This window comes from Pongo pygmaeus, chromosome 22 (genome assembly GCF_028885625.2).
Source record: "Pongo pygmaeus isolate AG05252 chromosome 22, NHGRI_mPonPyg2-v2.0_pri, whole genome shotgun sequence".
Classification (NCBI taxonomy): Eukaryota; Metazoa; Chordata; class Mammalia; order Primates; family Hominidae; genus Pongo; species Pongo pygmaeus.
The window spans coordinates 30,721,177-30,743,838 of record NC_072395.2 but is presented as its reverse complement, the minus strand read 5'-3'; the positions used below and the strand labels follow the sequence as shown (position 1 = coordinate 30,743,838).

Genomic DNA, 22,662 nt, shown 5'->3' with positions numbered 1-22,662 from the left:
AGAAATGTAGAGGTGTGTGTCATATGCCTTCTACTCCAAACAAACAAACAAACAAACAAAAGGAACTCCAACAGCAGCAGCAGCTAAGGAAAAATGTTAAAGTGGTTCACGTTGCCCAAGGTTTCCAAGATGTTGCCCATGAAGAGATCCTGCCTCTTTGACAATCTCCTAGAAGTATCACTTCTCTCAGACATATTTTTGGTAGGAAGGAGATACCAGCAGTTTCTTTCCTTTGTAACACCATTACATCTGTAAGATAACAGAGAATAGCTACCAGACTAACCCATCAATTTATCTCTTGCTCTTAATACAGTAGCTTGCACAAAAGTAGAAATTGATTAGGTTAAGATAATCGTTTTTATTGACATTTCTTTACTTCTGAGTAAATGCCACCAACTCTTAAGGGTGGAAGTCAGAAAATCTAAAATTAATTAAACTTACCTGTTTGCTAAGAGCTATCACTGGGCTAGGTGTGTGCTAGGTGTATTGTTATAAATGCAATACATGGTTAAATAATTGTAATTGAAATGTGTCCAGCTCAGAAATGGCATTTCTACCTACCTGCCCACGTGCCTTTACTCTCCTAGTGGGATGATTTGCCATCGAATCTCTTCTATCCACCAAGCCCCTGACTGTAAAATGGTCCCCCCTGCGTTCTGTCCTGCTAAATCAATCCCCTTCTTTCCCTCCAATCTTAAAAGAAACAACCATCCTTCTCCAAAAGCCTTTACAGGCTAATCCCACCTGGCTCTATTCATTACTTAAACCTTTTGGGGTGTGAAATGAGCTACAGTGCCTAGCTGCAGTATTTGCGGCATGCATTATTATTCTTTTTAGCTTTAGTGTGTCCAAAGGCCTCAAAACATCCCCGCCTAAGCTCCTGCTCCAGGGAAGAATTCTTATCACAGCAAATTCAGCCTGAGAAGTGAGACAAAAGAGAAGAAACCTAGGCAGGGCCTAAGAAGAGAGGCAGAAGATTTAATACCATGCAAGTATCCTTGAGATATCCTTTTTTCCTCCCTAGAATTCTTCTATGAGTATATTTTTATACTCCATCTATGACCTCAAAAATAATAATGGTTGCATCTATATGCTTCTTTTCTCACATGAAATAAAGTTTTCCTAAAGTAAGGAGAGCTCTTTGAGGTTATATAACCCATAAAAATGATGATAAAAGCTTAGAAATAGGTTTCCAGGAGGCATTAGTATGTCAACAAGGTAATGTTATATGGAGTTTCTATGTTATACAAAACTTCTGATTTCAACTAACTATGTGAATGTGTAATGAAGTTACCTAAATATGCAAATATGGAACATTTTAAAGATTTAGAAAATGTACAGTCTAGTTTTAATCTTCACAGAGTGCCTCTCTAAAAATCAACACTAATTTCCTTGCAAGAAAAGAAAAATGAGGCAGTAAGAGCCTCAGGTGCATGATTAAATTACAGAACTTAATATAATGCATTCCCTCTGAATTCAATTTTTTAGTAGTTCTGAGATTTTTGTCTTTCAAAAGTAAATGGTGACTTCACATAGGGTAATCTTTTATTCTGTCAAGAAAATTTTTAATGTATATTTATTGCCTCGTGATTTCTTAAAATAAGGAATAGTTTATTGTAAACTTCTGCTGCTTTTTAATGTGTTTACAGTGCATACAAAGAAATAAATTGTGTTTAGTCAGAAAAAGAATGAGTTTGACTTGGCAGGATTTGAAATGCAGGTAGTCCATCACAAATCCCAAATTTAACATGTAGAACAGACATCTGGAAAAATATTTGTATGAACTGAGGGCCCTATACCCTACTCTTATGTTGCTGGTAACAATATTTAGTACAAAAATGTAAACATGTGATAATTTTGTAACTATTTTTGAAGGAGCATTTTGTTCAACTACTCTAAATAACCCAAGACGACATATTTATATTTGTTTTCTCATGTTAAATTTGAGACTAAAAATGTTGAAAATATCATCTCAGAAAATTACGCATCTTTTATCCATGTGTATATGTATCTCCAGTTTTCTCTGCTAGATACTGAAAGTGCCACCATGGAGCAGCATTTGAAAATCTCAGGGTGGAACAAGTGGCATTTACTGAATACCCATTATTCTTAAAAATTTGGGTCTAGTTGTCTTTCCTTCTAGAATAGGCATATGTTTAAAAAAAAAATCACTGTCAATCCTATCCAATGCATGCCAGAAGTAGATGTGTAATAAATAGGCTTGCTTAAAAAATATTTACAAATAATTTTTAAATACTTGTTCAATTTAGTTTTTCTCCAAATTTTGGTGTGAATTTCCAGAGAAATTAATGTATCTGGCCGGGTGTGGTGGCTCACACCTGTAATCCCAGCACTTTGGGAGGCTGAAGCAGGTGGATTACTTGAGGTCAGGAGTTCACAACTAGCCTGGCCAACATAGTGAAACCCCCTCTCTACTAAAAATACAAAAAAATTAGCCAGGTGTGGTGGCACACGCCTATAGTCCCAGCTACTCGGGAGGCTGAGTCAGAAGAATCACTTAAACCTGGGAGGCAGAGGTTGCAGTGAGTCGAGATTGAGCCACTGCACTCCAGCCTAGGCAACAGAGTATCAAAAAAAAAAGAAAAGAAAAGAAAAGAAAGAAGGAAAGAAGGCAGGAAGGCAAGAAGGAAGGAAGGAAGGAGAAAGAAAGAGAGAAAGAAAGAAGAGAGAGAGAAACAAAGAAAGTGAAAGAAAAAGAAAGAAAGAAAGAAAGAAAGGAAGAGAAAGAAAGAAAAAGAAATGTATACCTTCAGTCTCTGTCTTAAAAGAGATATCCAAGGGACAGGGGAAAAGGATAGCTATAGATAAGTGAAGAGTCTAAAATCCACCTCTCTAACATCTATTTTTAATTATATACCTTTCCAAAGGTTTCCTCATTTAGACATGAGTGCCTTAAAACAGATTATTGGGTATCTAGAAGTCACTTTGTATGTCAAAAAGCAGAGCCTCGTGCCAGTAGCAGAAAAGGATGCCATATTTGGCTATAACATGATTTCCTGACTATAGCAGGCACCAGGATCACCTGGAAGGCTTGGTGAAATACAGATAGCTGGACCCTACCCTAGAGCAGGCCTAAGACTGCTGGCTAAGTCGGCCTCGAGTGAGGGTGGAGAATTTGCCTTTGGACCTATGTTCTCTCCTGAGGCTGATGCTGCTTGTCTGGAGAGAGCATCACTTTGAGAATGTGTCATGGGGAGTCAGGAACATGGAAAACTACCTAGAAGAATGTTCAACACACAGCAGGCATTCAGCTGCTCACCTGCTCAGAATGAGGAAACTAGAAATGAAACTAGAAATGATCAAACACAGGAAAAGAAGAGAGATGTCTAGAAGAGAGGTTGGAGAATGACTCTCCCAACCAACCAACTTTACTCTGGCAGCAGTGATGTTCACGAACCAACCAATTCCAATGATGTTTCTGGAGCCTGCAGACAGCAAAACACAACTAAAGCCTCTTTAATTTGAAACGGCATCCCTTGATATTTTTGAAAGCTGAGATTACTGTGAGGATTTCTACCAAAACCTGCAAAAATGGTAAAATGCAAGGTCCTCTAACATCTGTTTTTATCTACATTCAGTCTGCTCTAAATGTGTGAGTACTTAAATACAACTGTTCTGCATCTGTGAATTTCTTCATGATCTGGAGCATTCCAGACTTTCTACATTCTCAGCTACCCTTTGACATCTGCATACCTGTTTTGTTTTCTAAGCCATAGCAAATATATTTTATGTAAATATTTAAATGAGATTTTCCTTCTGCCCACTTGGTGGAATAGCATAATCTCTAACAATAGGAATTCCAAGGCTCATCTTTCCCTTAGTAAGTCCATTTCAGGCTTTATTAAAGTATGGTAATGGATCTGTGTGCTTCAGTTACTTTTATCTGTTTACAAAATAAAAGTGCAAGATTTAAATTCTGGAACATTAAATAGACATCTATTGTCCCAGCTCTATGTTCAGTAGATGAAAGTTACTAAACATTCTTTCAGCTTGATAAAAGCATTAAAAGAGAGACGAACCACTTTCTAAATAGTTCGTATCTTCGAATTGATCAGGAAAGCTTTGAATGTTACTTGGAAGTTCCCTGGAAACAGACAGAAAAGGGTCAGTGTTGGCAATAGCCTGGGGAAGACATTGGGGCTTCTTTTAAAGAGTCAATGGGTGGGTCCATCACAGTACTCCAAAAGGTAGAACCACATCATCTCCCTGCTCACCAGTAGAAGAGAGCAGAAATCAGGATGTTTCCAGCCTAAAGGCATATTTTTATATGATGATTAAAATCTGAAATAAAAGGCAAGAAACAAGATTAAGAATTAAAAGCTAAAAGTCTCCAGCTAAGTCTAAAAAAGAGTGTCAGGATAATTAAGAGAAATCTTCAATTAGAGCTCACAGTTGAGAGCATGGGAATTACAGGTTTTCAGGGAAAAGAAAGCCTGGGGCCTAAATGTCTTTGATCACACAGAGGTGTCTCTCTCCACCCTGTGGTGCCTCGCCAATTGACACATGAGCAGACCAAGGCTGCATAGTCTCTCTTTTAGTGCAATCACATGACTTCCTTTAAATTAGGGCTTCTTAGCCTTTGAATTGAATGAAATATCAAGAACAAAGCAAAAGTAAACACTGAAGATAGTCTCTGTCTGTGTTGTTCTCTACATGCACTTTTAAAAAGACGAGCTAAAAAAAAAGATGAGCTATACAACAGGAGAAAAGCTTAATAAATTACAGTGCAGCAATGCTGGGAAATTGGCATTCAAAGCGGTTTTTATGGAAACTATTTGACAACATAGAAAAAATCACCTTTATAAAACCAGGTAACTAAGTGATATATGTAATGATTTAACTTTGTAAAATAATATGTAAGAATGCAAACAAAGACTAAAGACATTACATTAAAGTTAAAATTACATTTCATGTGATTATGGGTAATTCTACTGATTTGCATCATCCTTTAGATAGGAAAACACTTGAAGCTTTATATTAAAACGTTAATTTTTTTGGCTGGAATCCCATAATTTGTTTTACTGTCCACAGCATTAAGGAACTGAAAGTCTAGCTTATGGTCTTTTCTTTATGCTCTTGTTTTGTCTGTATGCTTTTTTCTTTTTTCTCTAGGAGTGGAAACTCATCAATGCCAATCTTCTCTACCGATGGTGGACCATTTGTCAAATTAAACACAGCACCTGATGGCCGCTTAATACTAACACCCAGGTGGGTCCCTAAATCTGTTCTTAGGCTAGTTGTACATACACATGAAAGAAGATAGATTGTTGAAGCCAGTCAGATTTGAATGCTATTACATACTGGTCATATAATCTTGAAAGTTATTTGACTTATATTATCATTTAAGTAATCTCAAACAGTATCTATTTAATATCTGATAACATTTTCTAACCCTAATATATATAAGATGGTCAAAAGAAATATTCTATATGTAAATTTCTGGCACTCTCATAGGGATTTGACATGTTTTAATTTTATACCCTTTTGTATCCTTAGCCTCAGATTAATTAACAATTAAATCACATGGAAAGAAACTGTGAGAACTGGGATAAAACAGGTCCAGTGTTGATCAGACTAAAGGAGGCAGCACAAATTAGCTACCACTAAAAGAGAAGAAAGAGGGGAAAATCGTGATATTCTTTTCTCTTCCTTGGCAAATAGATCATGAATATTAAATGAAGAAGTCTAGACCTTTCGTCGTGTCTACATATTCTCTTTTACTTTTTAATATTAGGTTTATTTTTATAGCCTTTACTAAGGTATTAAAAAGCAGCATCTTTCCTGTACTCAAAGATCTGTTTTGGCTTAGATTAAGTCATTTCTCCTATTTGGGTGTTAATAGTAATTTTTGTTGAAATTGGCTTCTGAATTCTACATTTCCATTAAAAAACAGCTGTGGGTGGGAAGAACGTAACTGCAAGAAGCCATAACTACAAACAAGGATTTGAGATGCTTTGCTGGTATATTTTGTTTAATGGTGAAAAATGAAATTAGATAATTATTCAGTTTTTCGCGAAAAGTTACCATTTCTGTGAGCTTAACCAGTAAAAAAATAAAAATGGTAAAGGAGTATTTCAAGTACCAAAAAAAGAACTTTGCAGTTGAATGTTTCATATCAATGTTTGCTGGGCCTTGACTGATATTATGAGTCTCATCGGATATGAAGCAACGCATCTGCAAATGAGAAAGCAGGCTTCTAGATTTCCTTTCCTATAAGGCATGTCTAAATTTATATTACCATATAGATCCTGAAGCAGTTTGAACATTGAGAATTTCTTCTTTTCATGTCTTAGAGGCATTTAAAAATTTGTAAGAAAAAAGTTATTTAAAATCATTTATGTTAATTATATGCATGCTTGAGATCAGAACTAGCTTACTCTACGCTTATCAACGAAATGCCAGTATCATTTTCCACTGATGTCACTATTATAATGTATGTGTGTGTTATTTGAAAGAGACATCATTTATAGACATATTTTAACCTTTCATCACATCAACAAGCCAGTTAATTAAATGTCCTTAATCCCTTCCTTGATTTGCCACATTATATTGGGTTGGCAGAAAATCAGACATATGTTCATTTACTTATTTATTTGGTTAATTTATTTATGCATTTATTGTTTATTGCATAGATGATTATGTTTGTATCCCTATGAAAACTGGTGTTTTTGGAAATGCCCTTGCGCTAGTGGTTGTAATAAAAAATAAGTAAAACAAGAGGATGTCAGGGAAAATGATTCAGCCAACTATAAAAATCTACTGACCTATATACTGATTCTTTTTCTTTTTTCTTTTTTTTGAGACGGAGTCTCGCTCTGTCGCCCAGGCTGGAGTGCAGTGGCGTGATCTCGGCTCACTGCAAGCTCCACCTCCCAAGTTCCCACCATTCTCCTGCCTCAGCCTCCCAAGTAGCTGGGGCTACAGGTGCCCGCCACCACGCCTGGCTAGTTTTTGTGTATTTTTAGTAGAGACGGGGTTTCACCGTGTTGGCCAGGATGGTCTCGATCTCCTGACCTCGTGATGCGCCCGCCTCGGCCTCCCAAAGTGCTGGAATTACAGGCGTGAGCCACCGCGCCCGTCCTATTCTGATTCTTTAACCTATTGTGAGATACATGCAGACTCAGACCACCATTTCCCATCACAGGGTGAAAAAAAGGGGAGTTAACTGAGACTTCCTTGGGGTGTTATAAATACATGTCGATATATCTAGATTGATATACATGCATGCACACTAGTTACTAAAAAGATAGACTTCCCTATATTTCAACTAAAATCATTCTGTGTTGTAAAGAATATGCCAGTCATTCGATATGGAGACATATGATTTCAAATAAAATTTATCATATATTTTCCTGAAACACTGAATTGCTTTGATTAGACATGTGGATCTTAGGTCTTATTTACGTTGCATTTTTAAAGATCTAAACAGCATGCACAATTAGCTGTAGCTAAGTATGTAAATGTAAGTCATTACAATTATTTGTGTATCTGCATGTATAATGTGTGTGTTTTAATGTAGCCGATATCTGCAGTGGTTGCATTTGGAAATAGTGGGAGCAAGTACTTTAATTTCTTGTGTTATACTGATCTCTAGTGGCTGTTAAGTAGAATGCATTGTAAAACAAATTTGCTTAGTTTCTGTTTAAAATGGAATTCTTGACACTGAAAAAAGTTGGTATTTAAATTTCTAAGCAGGTGATGCGTTTTCAGTAATTTATGCCTATGCTTTCTTTTATATGTGCTTGTTACGTGTCTGCCCTCCTTGAAAGCAGCACCTGTGACGCATTCATCGTTCAGTTCCCTGAATGAAGCACACAGCCTCATACACGGTGTTGGGCATGGAATAGTTGCCGGATTGGCAATACTGACGCATACTCTGTGTTATAGAATGATGAAAACCAATGTCAGTTCAAGTAACATAACAATATCTATCATTTATAGAATTTCATTGTGTATAAGTCCCTGTAATAGTTTTATTGCAAATATTGCTTTTTATTCTCACAACACTCCAATAAAGTATTATTACCCCCATTTTGTGGAAGAAGAAACTGGGTCTCAGGGACATGGAGCAACTTCCCTGAAGTTACATAGAAATCGTAGAATAAGGATGCAAACTCACCTCTATTTGACATTAAACTGGGGCTTCTTCGGCTTACAATTCAGTCTCCCTACGTTTCATATATGAGACATTAAGATGTCCATTTTACTAAAGCAAAAGTAGGATAACCTACACGATGTTTGACTTTAAATTATTAAATGCATAATTTTAAAAATATGATTGTTCTTCTATTACAGTCAACAGTGTTTACAGGATTCCTTGATTCGGTTACAGTGTAGCCATAAATGTAAGTAAATATGTTGTCATATCCCACTTCAAGCATTCTGTTTAAAATTCTGAATAGAGTTTTATGTCACCTGAAGTTATTTTGTTACCACTCAATTTTCACCATCAGAAGAAATGACAAAAATGAAATAGATGCTCTTTCTCCAATTATTTTAATAGCTTGTGGAAAAAAACTGGCGGCTCAAGACATCACCCCAAAGATTGTTGGAGGAAGTAATGCCAAAGAGGGAGCCTGGCCCTGGGTTGTGGGTCTGTATTATGGCGGCCGACTGCTCTGTGGCGCATCTCTCCTCAGCAGTGACTGGCTGGTGTCCGCCGCACACTGCGTGTATGGGTGAGTGTGATGTCAAGTGTCCCTTCCCAAACTAGGTCACCACAGCAGACACTGCCGAGTATCCCATTTCATGCAGCCTCACAAAACCACCCACCAGGGAAATCCTGCTGTTTATGACATTATAAACCTTCCAATTACTTTCCCATTAATGTCATGTATGAAAATAGAGATAAATTTTAAAAAATTATTCTTCATTAGATATGAATATTAATCCTTCTACATTAGATATTACATCATTAGATCTTTTTACACCTTTACATACATAAAAATGGAAACTTTTGCCAATTCAGAAGGTAAGCATTTTTAAGAGTGTGAAATTAGTATTTATTGTATAAATCGTACTGGTTACCATTCAATTTGTCCAATATTTATTGCTAGCAAATTGTCAATATCAGAAAGTATGCTTAGGTAGCCCTCAAATTACAACTATACTGTGCTCTGGAAATTCGTGGATAAGCACTTTGTTGTGAATTAAGATAAAAGTACTTAGTTCTTAAGTCAGATCTATTTTGATTGCTACCTATTAACTGAAATTTAGAACTAATATCAACCATATCTGACTCTGTTTTATACTATAATAGGAGAAGACACATGTTGAATTTTGACATTTATTTTGCAGTCCTAGAGGAGAGAACAGAGTGGATGGAAGGGGGTGGTAAAGGAGGAAAAACTAAATGATCCTGGGCCCAAGAACAGGTTCATTCTCCTCTTCCACATGAAAGATGACACCTCTCTAGATAGTCACATGGTTCTGAATTTGGTCAGGGAAAAAGGGAGCTTCCTTATAGAATATGCATGAGCTTGATCTAGAACTCATCTCCTGTCCCTATGTCAGTGAGGCATCCAGTGAATGACCTTACCCATGAGGATTAGAGTAAGCCTCTCTGTAGCCAGCATCCAGAACCTCTAAGGAAAGAACCATGTTAGAAAGAACCAGGCATGGACGAGGAAAGAACCAGGCATGGACGAGGCAGCCATAGTTAATCAGGTTACAAGACTCAACTTTCCTTACCCACATAGATATTTACCTTGGGTAAATAAAGACGAACTGTCAGACACAGAGATTGTGAAAATTTTAAAGGAGATAGGGAAAGCCAGGTAGAATGAACATTAAAAGATTGCACTTATGCCTAAATACCCATTATATCAGAGTGAAAGTAGACTCAAATGCATAATCCCAGGACTTTGGCGAAAAAGGACCGTCAACTAGATCTCAGGTTTGCCAAATAGCTGGTCTCCAAAGGAGCCACCGACAGCACCATCCCATCTACATCTAAAGCTCTCTCTGATTCTATCCATTGAGTGTTACATCCTGGAGACTAAATTACAGCCTCTCCCATAACTAAAGTGCACCCTCTTGACTTTGCTGCCTCCTAATAATCATATTGTAATTTATTTTCATACTATAACAAGCGTCTGTAGAGACAATTTTTCCATCCCCTTCTAAACATGGTTTTAATCTTTACACATATTGTTTGCGTCGGACATGTCACGGATAGGGTAACATCTGTATCCTAACTGTGATGCAAATTGAAGCTAGTTTTAGCTAAAGAGTCAGTGTTTTCTGTTGCACATAGGTAGATCTTAATAAGTTAGCAACCTTGCTATATCATCCTTGAATTTGGCGAATTCCTGTTTAATGTTCTTGCCAAACATATGCTGTCTAAACGTCAATCAGGCTCGCGGTAATATTAGTGATGTCTTTCAATTATCTATTTTACAGATGTACTTCTAATAGGTCAATGATACCAATCTCATAGCTTTCCAAACAACAAATATGTGTAGAAAATAGAAAGGCAGTTTTACCTAGTATAAACCCATGTCCAATTGTTACCAGAGAAAAGGAGTCCAGATCCAGGCGCCAAGAGAGGATTCTTGGATCTCACACAGGAAGGAATTCAAGGCCAGTCGCAGAGTGCAGTGCAAAGAGATCGTTTATTGAAAGCTCCTGAGTCACAAAGTAGGGGCATCCTTAGAAAGCAAGAGAAGCAACGCCCTGTCTTTAAGTTTTTCTTCTATGGGGGTCTTGTCTATGTAAAGACTAAACTAGGCTGTGTCTGCATGAGAGTAACCTTGAGAAAATGTCTTATTCCATTGATTTAGAGAAAACAATCCTTGACATTGCAGTGGGTAAGTACATCAAAGCATAATTATCTTGAAAGCATATATTGTTATGGGTGTTGATACATTTGGACTTTCCATTGTAGGAATGTGTCCTTGTAGGTATCTTTAGGCTGCTTCCCCAACAATAAACATTTTATGACTATGGGTCATGACCAGCAAAGAATGTGTCTTGTTAGTCTCAAGATGGGGCTGAACTTAAAATGGCGTTACTTTGGCTCTCCTAGGCTCCTGCTTCTCTCACACAATCACATAGGACAATCAAATGTCTTTTCAGTTTCAAGTTAAGCACAAGCAAAGGTAAGTTGTACTAGAATTCTGATGAATTCAAAATTATCCTTACCAACCACGCATTTTACTCTCCTTAGTCATTCAATGGAATTATTTTTTTCTCTAGTGCCTGGGAGTTTTCTTGCTTTCTACTTCAGGTCTCTAACAAAGAAAGTTTCTGATATTGTTTTAGATAGTTTAATCAAAAACTGTTTTATCAGTATGTTAACACTGGCTCTTATCTGTCTCTTTAAAAGCCTAATTGTGCTATGGAAAGCTTAATTTCCTAATAAAAAGAATAACTCAGATCAAGCAAGTTATTAAACTCATGCTACACAAGTGGCTTGCCCTCAGTGTAAACCTGTTCCAGGTGTTTTAACCTGCGGGTGGTTAAATGGTTTAATTGAACAGCTCTTCTGTTTAATCTTATCATCAACACTTCATTTGCATTCCTCAGGCTAAGTTCTGAGTGATTCTAAATAACCCTGTGCCTGTTCGGTTTCTCTATCATGGTGTTGTCCTTTTACAACCTTAAAAGAAGGATTTGGAAAAGTGTGGGCCAACCTTCCCGTGGTTTAAAGGGCAAATTTGACTTTGAACCAAAGGAGAGGATTTTAATCCTGTATATCCAACAAATCACATGTGTGATTATGGACAAGCAACTTAGTATCTCTAAGTTTCCATTTCCTCATCTGTAGGAAGTTCATAAGGATATCTATCTTGCTTGTCAGGACAACAATAAGATGCTGCAATGCTTTTGCCTACCGCGATTCATGCAAGAATGTGCAACAAAATGTTGACTGTGTTGCAGTTCCTGCATAGGAAAGCTCTATGAAAGAAGACGCCAAGTCTTGCACAACAGATATTCAGCGTATATATTTTCTGAAATTTTTATATTGATATAATTTCAAACATGCATAAAAATTGCAAAAATAGTACAGAGAGCTCTTTATACCTTTACTCAGACTCACCAATTGCTTACATTTTCCTCTGTATATTTTATTATCATCTCTTTCTAAGTCAGGAGACTTTTTTTTCTGAACAATTTCATAGTAGGTTAGATGTATTTTTATACTCTTATGTGCTCAGAGTGTTTTTACTAAAAACTTCCTACAGAATCACAGCAAATCATGGAAATTTAACATTAATGAAATACAATCCTAATTAATTGTCACAAATATGCTCTTTATTTTGTTTGTATGTTTGCCATGTTAGGACCAATTCAGGATAGTGTATTGCATCTGGATGCTACACTTTTTTCATCTCCTTTCGTGTAGACTAGCCCCTTTCTGTATTTCTTGTTTTCAATATTTTTGAATACAAGCCAGTTATTAGGTAGGAAAATTCTTCTATTTGAAAAAAAAAAAAAACCCTCACGCTTGCTCCTTTATCAGCCTTAATATAGTCCTACTCTTTGAGAACTTCTTTTATTTTCTGTCAAAATAAGATGTTCCAGGTTAATCTTGTGTGTTTTCTATCCTAGCCCTGAAGTCAACTTTTCTGTAAGAAACCTTATTTCTATTTAACTAATTTCAGTTATTTCTGTATTTTGGTAAACATGATCTTGTGTGCTTATGGCTACTGTTGTTGTGTCCTGTTCCTAAAACTATACCATGAACAAAGCTCTATTATATACCTACAAATATATACTCAAAACAATGACTCCAACTCAAATAGAATACTACAGGATAAATTCTAACCTCGTCTTCTTCTGTATTTTTACATTTTGATTCCAATAACAAAAAACATTGTTCCTATTATCCACAAGCTATTGATGTATTTGCTGAAGTCTGGAAAGCCTAGAACACAAAAAGGAGTTTGAGAATTGCTAACTCACACTACTGCATAAAGCAGACTCATCAACCAAGGTTTCATATTTGTTTTCCATTCTTTTTTCCTGCTGACATATAGGAAAATGCATAAACTTAAGTATACAAATTGATGCATTTTTTAAATGCATGCACCTGTTAAACTGACATTCCTCTGAAGATATAAAACATTCCAATCACCCAAAAAGTTTCTCCATTACCTCTTTCTAGTCACTCACATCCCAGCTTCCAAAAGCAAATATGGAGTCACGTGGGTGGGCTATCATATATAGATTTACAGTCTGGATCACAGTCATTGAACAGACATCTATTAAAGATGAAATTAGTGACAGGGAGCCTCTTGACAATATCTCATTCTTTAATTTAGCTTTTCAGAGCAGACTAGAGTCATCACAGGGATTACCTGATTTCTTATTGAAACAATTCCTTAAAATATGTGTTAACACTCCTGAAATAAATAATTTCATATATGAGGTATTTGGGGCATGGTGAGAAATACAAACTACTATTTATACTTTATTTATTTATTTATTTATTGAGACAGAGTTTTACTCTTGTTGCCCAGGCTGGAGTGCAATGACACAATCTCGGCTCACCACAACATCCGCCTCCCGAGTTCAAGCGATTCTCCTGCCTCAGCCTCCTGAGTAGCTGGGATTACAAGCGTGCACCACCACACCTGGCTAATTTTGCATTTTTAGTAGAGACAGGGTTTCTCCATGTTGGTCAGGCTGGTCTTGAAAGCCCAACCTCAGGTGATCTGCCCACCTTGGCCTCCCAAAGTGCTGGGATTACAGGTGTGAGTCACCGTGCCCGGCCTATTTATAATTTATTTAGTACTCCATTTATTAAACTGATATAACTAATGAAACTTTGAAAATCAACTTTTTAAACAGTTAAGTATTTATAATAAAATAACGTTAATTGTTACCATAATTACAATTTAAAATTTGGATTTTTTTGAATGCCTCATGCTTTAAGCAGAACACAGAACATATATCAATTCAATAATTTTTAAATACTTAATTTCTACTTAAACCTATCCTAAAGTATACAAATAATTAGTTTAATTTTATTTTTCTGTTTATCTCCCTAGTCTTATCGCTCTAGGGAGTTAGGCTTGTAATACATAATGTTCTTCAGATTGCAGAAATACTATAATATCATTTTAAGATTATGGTAATATTTGCAGATAAAAAAGAGGAAGAGCAGCTGGGCGCGGTGGCTCACACCTGTAATCCTAGCACTTTGGGAGGCCGAGGCGGGCCTGAGCTCGGGAGTTTGAGACCAGCCTGGGCAACACGGTGGAACCCCATCTCTACTAAAATACAAAAGAAATTAGCCAGGTGTGGCAGCGTGTGCCTGTAGTCCCAGCTACTCGGGAGGCTGAGGCAGGAGAATTGCTTGAACCCGGGAGGCGAAGGTTGTGGTGAGCCGAGATCGCACCGCTGCGCTCCAGCCTGGGCGACAGAGCAACACAACACTCTGTCTCTACAAAAAAAAAAAAAAAAAAAAAAAAAAAAAAAAGCCGGGCGCAGTGGCTCACGCCTGTAATCTCAGCACTTTGGGAGGCGGAGGCGGGTCAGGAAATCGAGACCATCTTGGCTAACACGGTGAAACCCTGTCTCTACTAAAAATACAAAAAATTAGCCGGGCGTGGTGGCGGGCGCCTGTAGTCCCAGCTATTCTGCAGGCTGAGGCAGGAGAATGGCGTGAACCCGGGAGGCGGAGCTTGCAGTGAGCCGAGATCGCGCCACTGCACTCCAGCCTGGGCGACAGAGTGAGACTCCATCTCAAAAAAAAAAAAACAAAAAACAAAACAGGAAGAGCATTTTCTTAGGACAATAGAGACTTCTCTTTTAAATGCTATTTGTGTAAATATATGGGGTACAAAGTGTAATTTTGTTACATGGGTGGATTGTGTAGTGATGAAGTCAGGGCTTTTAGGGTATCCATCACCTGAATAACGTACACTCTACCCATTAATTTCTTAATATCCACCCACCTCCCACAGCACCATCCTTCTAACTCTCTCTGATCTATCATTCCACACTTTATGTCCACTGTACATTATTTGGCTCCCACTTATAAGTGGGAAATTTGAAATTTGTCTTTCTGCATGTGATTGTTTCACTTAAGATAATGGCCTCCAGTTCCATCCATGTTGCTGCCAAAGACCTGATTTTATTCTTTCTCCTGGCTGAATAGTATTTCATTGCATATATATACCACATTTCTTTATCCAGTTGTCTGTTGATGAACACTTATGTCGATTCAGTGTCTTTTCTATTGTGAATAGTGCTGTTATAAACACACAAATGCAGGTATCTTTTTGATATACTGATTTCTTTTCCTTTGGATAGATTCCTAGCAGTGGGATTACTAGATCAAATGGTAGTTCTATTCTTGATAGTCATAGATAGTAGAGATTTCAAGGGTAGGTTAGTAATATTGACTTTGGTTAGAGCTTAGGTCTTGGATCCTTTTCGAAAATATGTCAAGTTTGAGTGCTAGTCATCTTCCTAAAAGTTAATATTATCTTACTGTATCACTAAGACTTTTTAGACTTATGTCTTTATTAGAGGTTTTATCAACTTCCAATCTTGTGTTTCCCTGTAAAATTGTTTCCTGTAAGTCTCTCTTGACCCATATCGTGCAATCCATTTCCTTGACACCATTCTATTACCACTATTTTAATAACATATGTCTCTTTGGCAAGTATCTCATTATAATTATTAGTGCGCTCAGAAATTTTATTTCCTAAAAGTTTCTATTGTATCTCTGAAGTTACCTCTACTTTGATAATTAATTCATCATCTTGGATCACATTGTTGAGCCACCTTTTTTCTTAGTTATTTTGCATAACCACTTGTTACACAAAGAAGGATTATTTATTTATTTATTTATTTTATTATTATTATTATTATTATTATTATTATTATACTTTAGGCTCTATGGTACATGTGCGCAACGTGCAGGTAAGTTACATATGTATACATGTGCCATGCTGGTGCACTGCACCCACCAACTCCTCATCTAGCATTAGGTATATCTCCCAATGCTATCCCTCCCCCCTCCCCCCACCCCACAGCAGTCCCCGAAGTGTGATGTTCCCCTTCCTGTGTCCATGTGTTCTCATTGTTCAATTCCCACCTATGAGTGAGAATATGCGGTGTTTGGTTTTTTCTTCTTGCAATAGTTTACTGAGAATGATGATTTCCAATTTCATCCATGTCCCTACAAAGGACGTGAACTCATCATTTTTTATGGCTGCATAGTATTCCATGGTGTATATGTGCCATATTTTCTTAATCCAGTCTATCATTGTTGGACATTTGGGTTGGTTCCAAGTCTTTGCTATTGTGAATAATGCCGCAATAAACATACATGTGCATGTGTCTTTATAGCAGCATGATTTATAGTCCTTTGGGTATATACCCAGTAATGGGATGGCTGGGTCAAATGGAATTTCTAGTTCTAGATCCCTGAGGAATCGCCACACTGACTTCCACAAGGGTTGAACTAGTTTACAGTCCCACCAACAGTGTAAAAGTGTTCCTATTTCTCCACATCCTCTCCAGCACCTGTTGTTTCCTGACTTTTTAATGATTGCCATTCTAACTGGTGTGAGATGGTATCTCATTGTGGTTTTGATTTGCATTTCTCTGATGGCCAGTGATGGTGAGCATTTTTTCATGTGTTTTTTGGCTGCATAAATGTCTTCTTTTGAGAAGTGTCTGTTCATGTCCTTCGCCCACTTTCTGATGGGGTTGTTTGTTTTTTTCTTGTAAATTTGTTTGAGTTCATTGTAGATTCTGGATATTAGCCCTTTGTCAGATGAGTAGGTTGCGAAAATTTTCTCCCATTTTGTAGGTTGCCTGTTCACTCTGATGGTAGTTTCCTTTGCTGTGCAGAAGCTCTTTAGTTTAATTAGATCCCATTTGTCAATTTTGGCTTTTGTTGCCATTGCTTTTGGTGTTTTAGACATGAAGTCCTTGCCCATGCCTATGTCCTGAATGGTATTGCCTAGGTTTTCTTCTAGGGTTTTTATGGTTTTAGGTCTAACATTTAAGTCTTTAATCCATCTTGAATTGATTTTTGTATAAGGTGGAAGGAAGGGATCCAGTTTCAGCTTTCTACATATGGCTAGCCAGTTTTCCCAGCACCATTTATTAAATAGGGAATCCTTTCCCCATTTCTTGTTTTTGTCAGGTTTGTCAAAGATCAGATAGTTGTAGATATGTGGCATTATTTCTGATGGCTCTGTTCTGTTCCATTGATCTATATCTCTGTTTTGGTACCAGTACCATGCTGTTTTGGTTACTGTAGCCTTGTAGTATAGTTTGAAGTCAGGTAGCGTGATGCCTCCAGCTTTGTTCTTTTGGCTTAGGATTGACTTGGCAATGCGGGCTCTTTTTTGGTTCCATATGAACTTTAAAGTAGTTTTTTCCAATTCTCTGAAGAAAGTCATTGGTAACTTGATGGGGATGGCATTGAATCTGTAAATTACCTTGGGAAGGATGGCCATTTTCATGATATTGATTCTTCCTACCCATGAGCATGGAATGTTCTTCCATTTGTTTGTATCCTCTTTTATTTCCTTGAGCAGTGGTTTGTAGTTCTCCTTGAAGAGGTCCTTCACATCCCTTGTAAGTTGGATTCCTAGGTATTTTATTCTCTTTGAAGCAATTGTGAATGGGAGTTCACTCATGATTTGGCTCTCTGTTTGTCTGTTATTGATGTATAAGAATGCTTGTGATTTTTCTACATTGATTTTGTATCCTGAGACTTTGCTGAAGTTGCTTATCAGCTCAAGGAGATTTTGGGCTGAGACAATGGGGTTTTCTAGATATACTATCATGTCATCTGCAAACAGGGACAATTTGACTTCCTCTTTTCCTAATTGAATACCCTTGATTTCCTTCTCTTGCCTAATTGCCCTGGCCAGAACTTCCAACACTATGTTGAATAGAAGTGGTGAGAGAGGGCATCCCTGTCTTGTGCCAGTTTTCAAAGGGAATGCTTCCAGTTTTTGCCCATTCAGTATGATATTGGCTGTGGGTTTGTCATAGATAGCTCTTATTATTTTGAGATATGTCCCATCAATACCTAATTTATTGAGAGTTTTTAGCATGAAGGGTTGTTGAATTTTGTCAAAGGCCTTTTCTGCATCTATTGAGATAATCATGTGGTTTTTGACTTTGGTTCTGTTTATATGCTGGATTACATTTATTGATTTGCGTATATTGAACCAGCCTTGCATCCCAGGGATGAAGCCCACTTGATCATGGTGGATAAGCTTTTTGATGTGCTGCTGGATTCTGTTTGCCAGTATTTTATTGAGGATTTTTGCATCAATGTTCATCAAGGATATTGGTCTAAAATTCTCTTTTTTTGTTGTGTCTCTGCCAGGCTTTGGTATCAGGATGATGCTGGCCTCATAAAATGAGTTAGGGAGGATTCCCTCTTTTTCTATTGATTGGAATAGTTTCAGAAGGAATGGTACCAGTTCCTCCTTGTACCTCTGGTAGAATTCGGCTGTGAACCCATCTGGTCCTGGACTTTTTTTGGTTGGTAAGCTATTGATTATTGCCACAATTTCAGCTCCTGTTATTGGTCTATTCAGAGATTCAACTTCTTCCTGGTTTAGTCTTGGGAGGGTGTATGTGTTGAGGAATTTATCCATTTCTTCTAGATTTTCTAGTTTATTTGCGTAGAGGTGTTTGTAATATTCTCTGATGGTAGTTTGTATTTCTGTGGGATCAGTGGTGATATCCCCTTTATCATTTTTTATTGCATCTATTTGATTCTTCTCTCTTTTTTTCTTTATTAATCTTGCTAGCGGTCTATCAATTTTGTTGATCCTTTCAAAAAACCAGCTCCTGGATTCATTGATTTTGTGAAGGGTTTTTTGTGTCTCTATTTCCTTCAGTTCTGCTCTGATTTTAGTTATTTCTTGCCTTCTGCTAGCTTTTGAATGTGTTTGCTCTTGCTTTCCTAGTTCTTTTAATTGTGATGTTAGGGTGTCAATTTTGGATCTTTCCTGCTTTCTCTTGTGGGCATTTAGTGCTATAAATTTCCCTCTACACACTGCTTTGAATGCATCCCAGAGATTCTGGTATGTTGTGTCTTGGTTCTCATTGGTTTCAAAGAACATCTTTATTTCTGCCTTCATTTCTTTATGTACCCAGTAGTCATTCAGGAGCAGGTTGTTCAGTTTCCACGTAGTTGAGCGGTTTTGAGTGAGATTCTTAATCCTGAGTTCTAGCTTGATTGCACTGTGATCTGAGAGATAGTTTGTTATAATTTCTGTTCTTTTACATTTATTGAGGAGAGCTGTACTTCCAAGTATATGGTCAATTTTGGAATAGGTGTGGTGTGGTGCTGAAAAAAATGTATATTCTGTTGATTTGGGGTGGAGAGTTCTGTAGATGTCTATTAGGTCTGCTTGATGCAGAGCTGAGTTCAATTCCTGGGTATCCTTGTTGATTTTCTGTTTCGTTGATCTGTCTAATGTTGACAGTGGGGTGTTAAAGTCTCCCATTATTAATGTGTGGGAGTCTAAGTCTCTTTGTAGGTCACTCAGGACTTGCTTTATGAATCTGGGTGCTCCTGTATTGGGTGCATATATATTTAGGATAGTTAGCTCTTCTTGTTGAATTAATCCCTTTACCATTATGTAATGGCCTTCTTTGTCTCTTTTGATCTTTGTTGGTTTAAAGTCTGTTTTATCAGAGACTAGGATTGCAACCCCTGCCTTTTTTTGTTTTCCATTTGCTTGGTAGATCTTCCTCCATCCTTTTATTTTGAGCCTATGTGTGTCTCTGCACATGAGATGGGTTTCCTGAATACAGCACACTGATGGGTCTTGAGTCTTTATCCAATTTGCCAGTCTGTGTCTTTTAATTGGAGCATTTAGTCCATTTACATTTAAAGTTAATATTGTTATGTGTGAATCTGATCCTGTCATTATGATGTTAGCTGGTTATTTTGCTCGTTAGTTGATGCAGTCTCTTCCTAGTCTCGATGGTCTTTACATTTCGGTATGATTTTGCAGTGGCTGGTACCGGTTGTGCCTTTCCATGTTTAGTGCTTCCTTCAGGAGCTCTTTTAGGGCAGGCCTGGTGGTGACAAAATCTCTCAGTATTTGCTTGTCTGTAAAGTATTTTATTTCTCCTTCACTTATGAAGCTTAGTTTGGCAGGATATGAAATTCTGGGTTGAAAATTCTTTTCTTTAAGAATGTTGAATATTGGCCCCCACTCTCTTCTGGCTTGTAGGGTTTCTGCCGAGAGATCCGCTGTTAGTCTGATGGGCTTCCCTTTGATGGTAAACCGACCTTTCTCTCTGGCTGCCCTTAACATGTTTTCCTTCATTTCAACTTTGGTGAATCTGACAATTATGTGTCTTGGAGTTGCTCTTCTCGAGGAGTATCTTTGTGGCGTTCTGTGTATTTCCTGAATCTGAATGTTGGCCTGCCTTGCTAGATTGGGGAAGTTCTCCTGGATAATATCCTGCAGAGTGTTTTCCAACTTGTTTCCATTCTCCCCGTCACTTTCAGGTACACCAATCAGACGTAGATTTGGTCTTTTCACATAGTCCCACATTTCTTGGAGGCTTTGCTCGTTTGTTTTTGTTCTTTTTTCTCTAAACTTCCCTTCTCGCTTCATTTCATTCATTTCATCTTCCAGGGCTGATACCCTTTCTTCCATTTGATCACATCGGCTCCTGAGGCTTCTGCATTCTTCACGTAGTTCTCGAGCCTTGGTTTTCAGCTCCATCAGCTCCTTTAAGCACTTCTCTGTATTGGTTATTCTAGTTATACACTCTTCTAAATTTTTTTCAATGTTTTCAACTTCTTTGCCTTTGGATTGAATATCCTCCCGTAGCTCGGAGTAATTTGATCGTCTGAAGCCTTCTTCTCTCAGCTCATCAAAGTCGTTCTCCGTCCAGCTTTGTTCCGTTGCTGGTGAGGAACTGCGTTCCTTTGGAGGAGGAGAGGTACTCTGCTTTTTAGAGTTTCCAGTTTTTCTGCTCTGTTTTTTCCCCATCTTTGTGGTTTTATCTACTTTTGGTCTTTGATGATGGTGATGTACAGATGGGTTTTTGGTGTGGATGTCCTTTCTGTTAGTTTTCCTTCTAACAGACAGGACCCTCAGCTGCAGGTCTGTTGGAGTACCTGGCCGGCCGTGTGAGGTGTCAGTCTGCCCCTGCTGGGGGGTGCCTCCCAGTTAGGCTGCTCGGGGGTCAGGGGTCAGGGACCCACTTGAGGAGGCAGTCAGCCCGTTCTCAGATCTCCAGCTGCGTGCTGGGAGAACCACTGCTCTCCTCACAGCTGTCAGACAGGGACATTTAAGTCTGCAGAGGTTACTGCTGTCTTTTTGTTTGTCTGTGCCCTGCCCCCAGAGGTGGAGCCTAGAGAGGCAGGCAGGCCTCCTTGAGCTGTGGTGGGCTCCACCCAGTTCAAGCTTCCTGGCTGCTTTGTTTACCTAAGCGAGCCTGGGCAATGGTGGGCGCCCCTCCCCCAGCCTCGCTGCCGACTTGCTGTTTGATCTGAGACTGCTGTGCTAGCAATCAGCGAGACTCCGTGGGCGTAGGACCCTCTGAGCCAGGTGCAGGCTATACTCTCCTGGGGCACCGTTTCCTAAGCCCGTCGGAAAAGCACAGTAATCGGGTGGGAGTGGCCGGATTTTCCAGGTGCCGTCTGTCACCCCTGGAAAGGGAACTCCCTGACCCCTTGCGCTTCCCGAGTGAGGCAATGCCTCGCCCCTGCTTCGGCTGGCGCACGGTGCACTCACCCACTGACCTGCGCCCACTGTCTGGCACTCCCTAGTGAGATGAACACGGTACCTCAGATGGAAATGCAGAAATCAGCCGTCTTCTGCGTCGCTCGCGCTGGGAGCTGTTCCTATTCGGCCATCTTGGCTCCTCCCCCCGGATTATTTTAATAGTTAAAGTTTGAGACTCTAAACATTAAAAAGAAAAAAGAGCTGGGTGGGGTGGGAGAAGACTGAGGAAGAACAGAGAGTGAAATGATGTGGATTGATATGCAACTCTGCCCTTTACCTGGCTGTTATGAGGAACCACTGGTAATATTCATTCCTTCCTGCTCGTGGATTGCTTACTGTTTTTTATATATCCATTCAATCAGATGACATTTGCTGAGCACTTATCCTGTGCTAAGTATTTTTCTAAGTTTGGAGATGATAGTGCTGTACAGACCAACAAAATCTTTCCTCTGATATGGTTTATATGACATGTTAAGGCTGAAAAACATTTAAATAAATACTTTAGCAGTGATACATGCAGTAAAGAAAAGTAGTATGAACAGAAGGTATGATAAGAGCAGGAAGGTTGTTTTCGATCCAGTGGTTGGAGAAAGCTTCGCATACTAATTGAAAACGGAAGGAAAATCTAAAGAAATGAAGGAGACTGTTACACAAATTTCTTGGAAGATAACAGCAAACTGTGATGCTCTGGGGTAGAAGTGAGGTAGACTTACTCCAAACACCTCAAGAAGCCCTGCTGCTGTTGCTCAGAAGGGGATTGGCAGAGTGGCAGTGATGAGACTGGAACTATGGATCAAGCCCTGGAGAGGTCTCAGGAGGCTAAATAGGTAAATAGGCTGAGGGACCATGTGGAGGACCAAAGAGTGACATTATCCAATCAGGCTAATGTGTGAAGATGGGACTGCTGGGAGGAGCAAACGTGAAATCAGGGAGACCAGTTAGGACCATAGCTGAA

The 22,662-nt window shown here is 38.5% G+C and overlaps 1 protein-coding gene across 1 annotated transcript in view; it reads left to right on the top strand.

The window, feature by feature from the left end:
* TMPRSS15 (transmembrane serine protease 15) overlaps positions 1-22,662 on the top strand; it is a 141,732-nt gene that overhangs the window by 100,714 nt on the left and 18,356 nt on the right. The window contains exons 19-21 of the mRNA XM_054468823.2: positions 5,134-5,229; positions 8,317-8,366; positions 8,525-8,699. Of these exons, the coding sequence (XP_054324798.2) occupies positions 5,134-5,229; positions 8,317-8,366; positions 8,525-8,699 (321 nt within the window). The remainder of the gene's footprint in view (positions 1-5,133; positions 5,230-8,316; positions 8,367-8,524; positions 8,700-22,662) is intronic.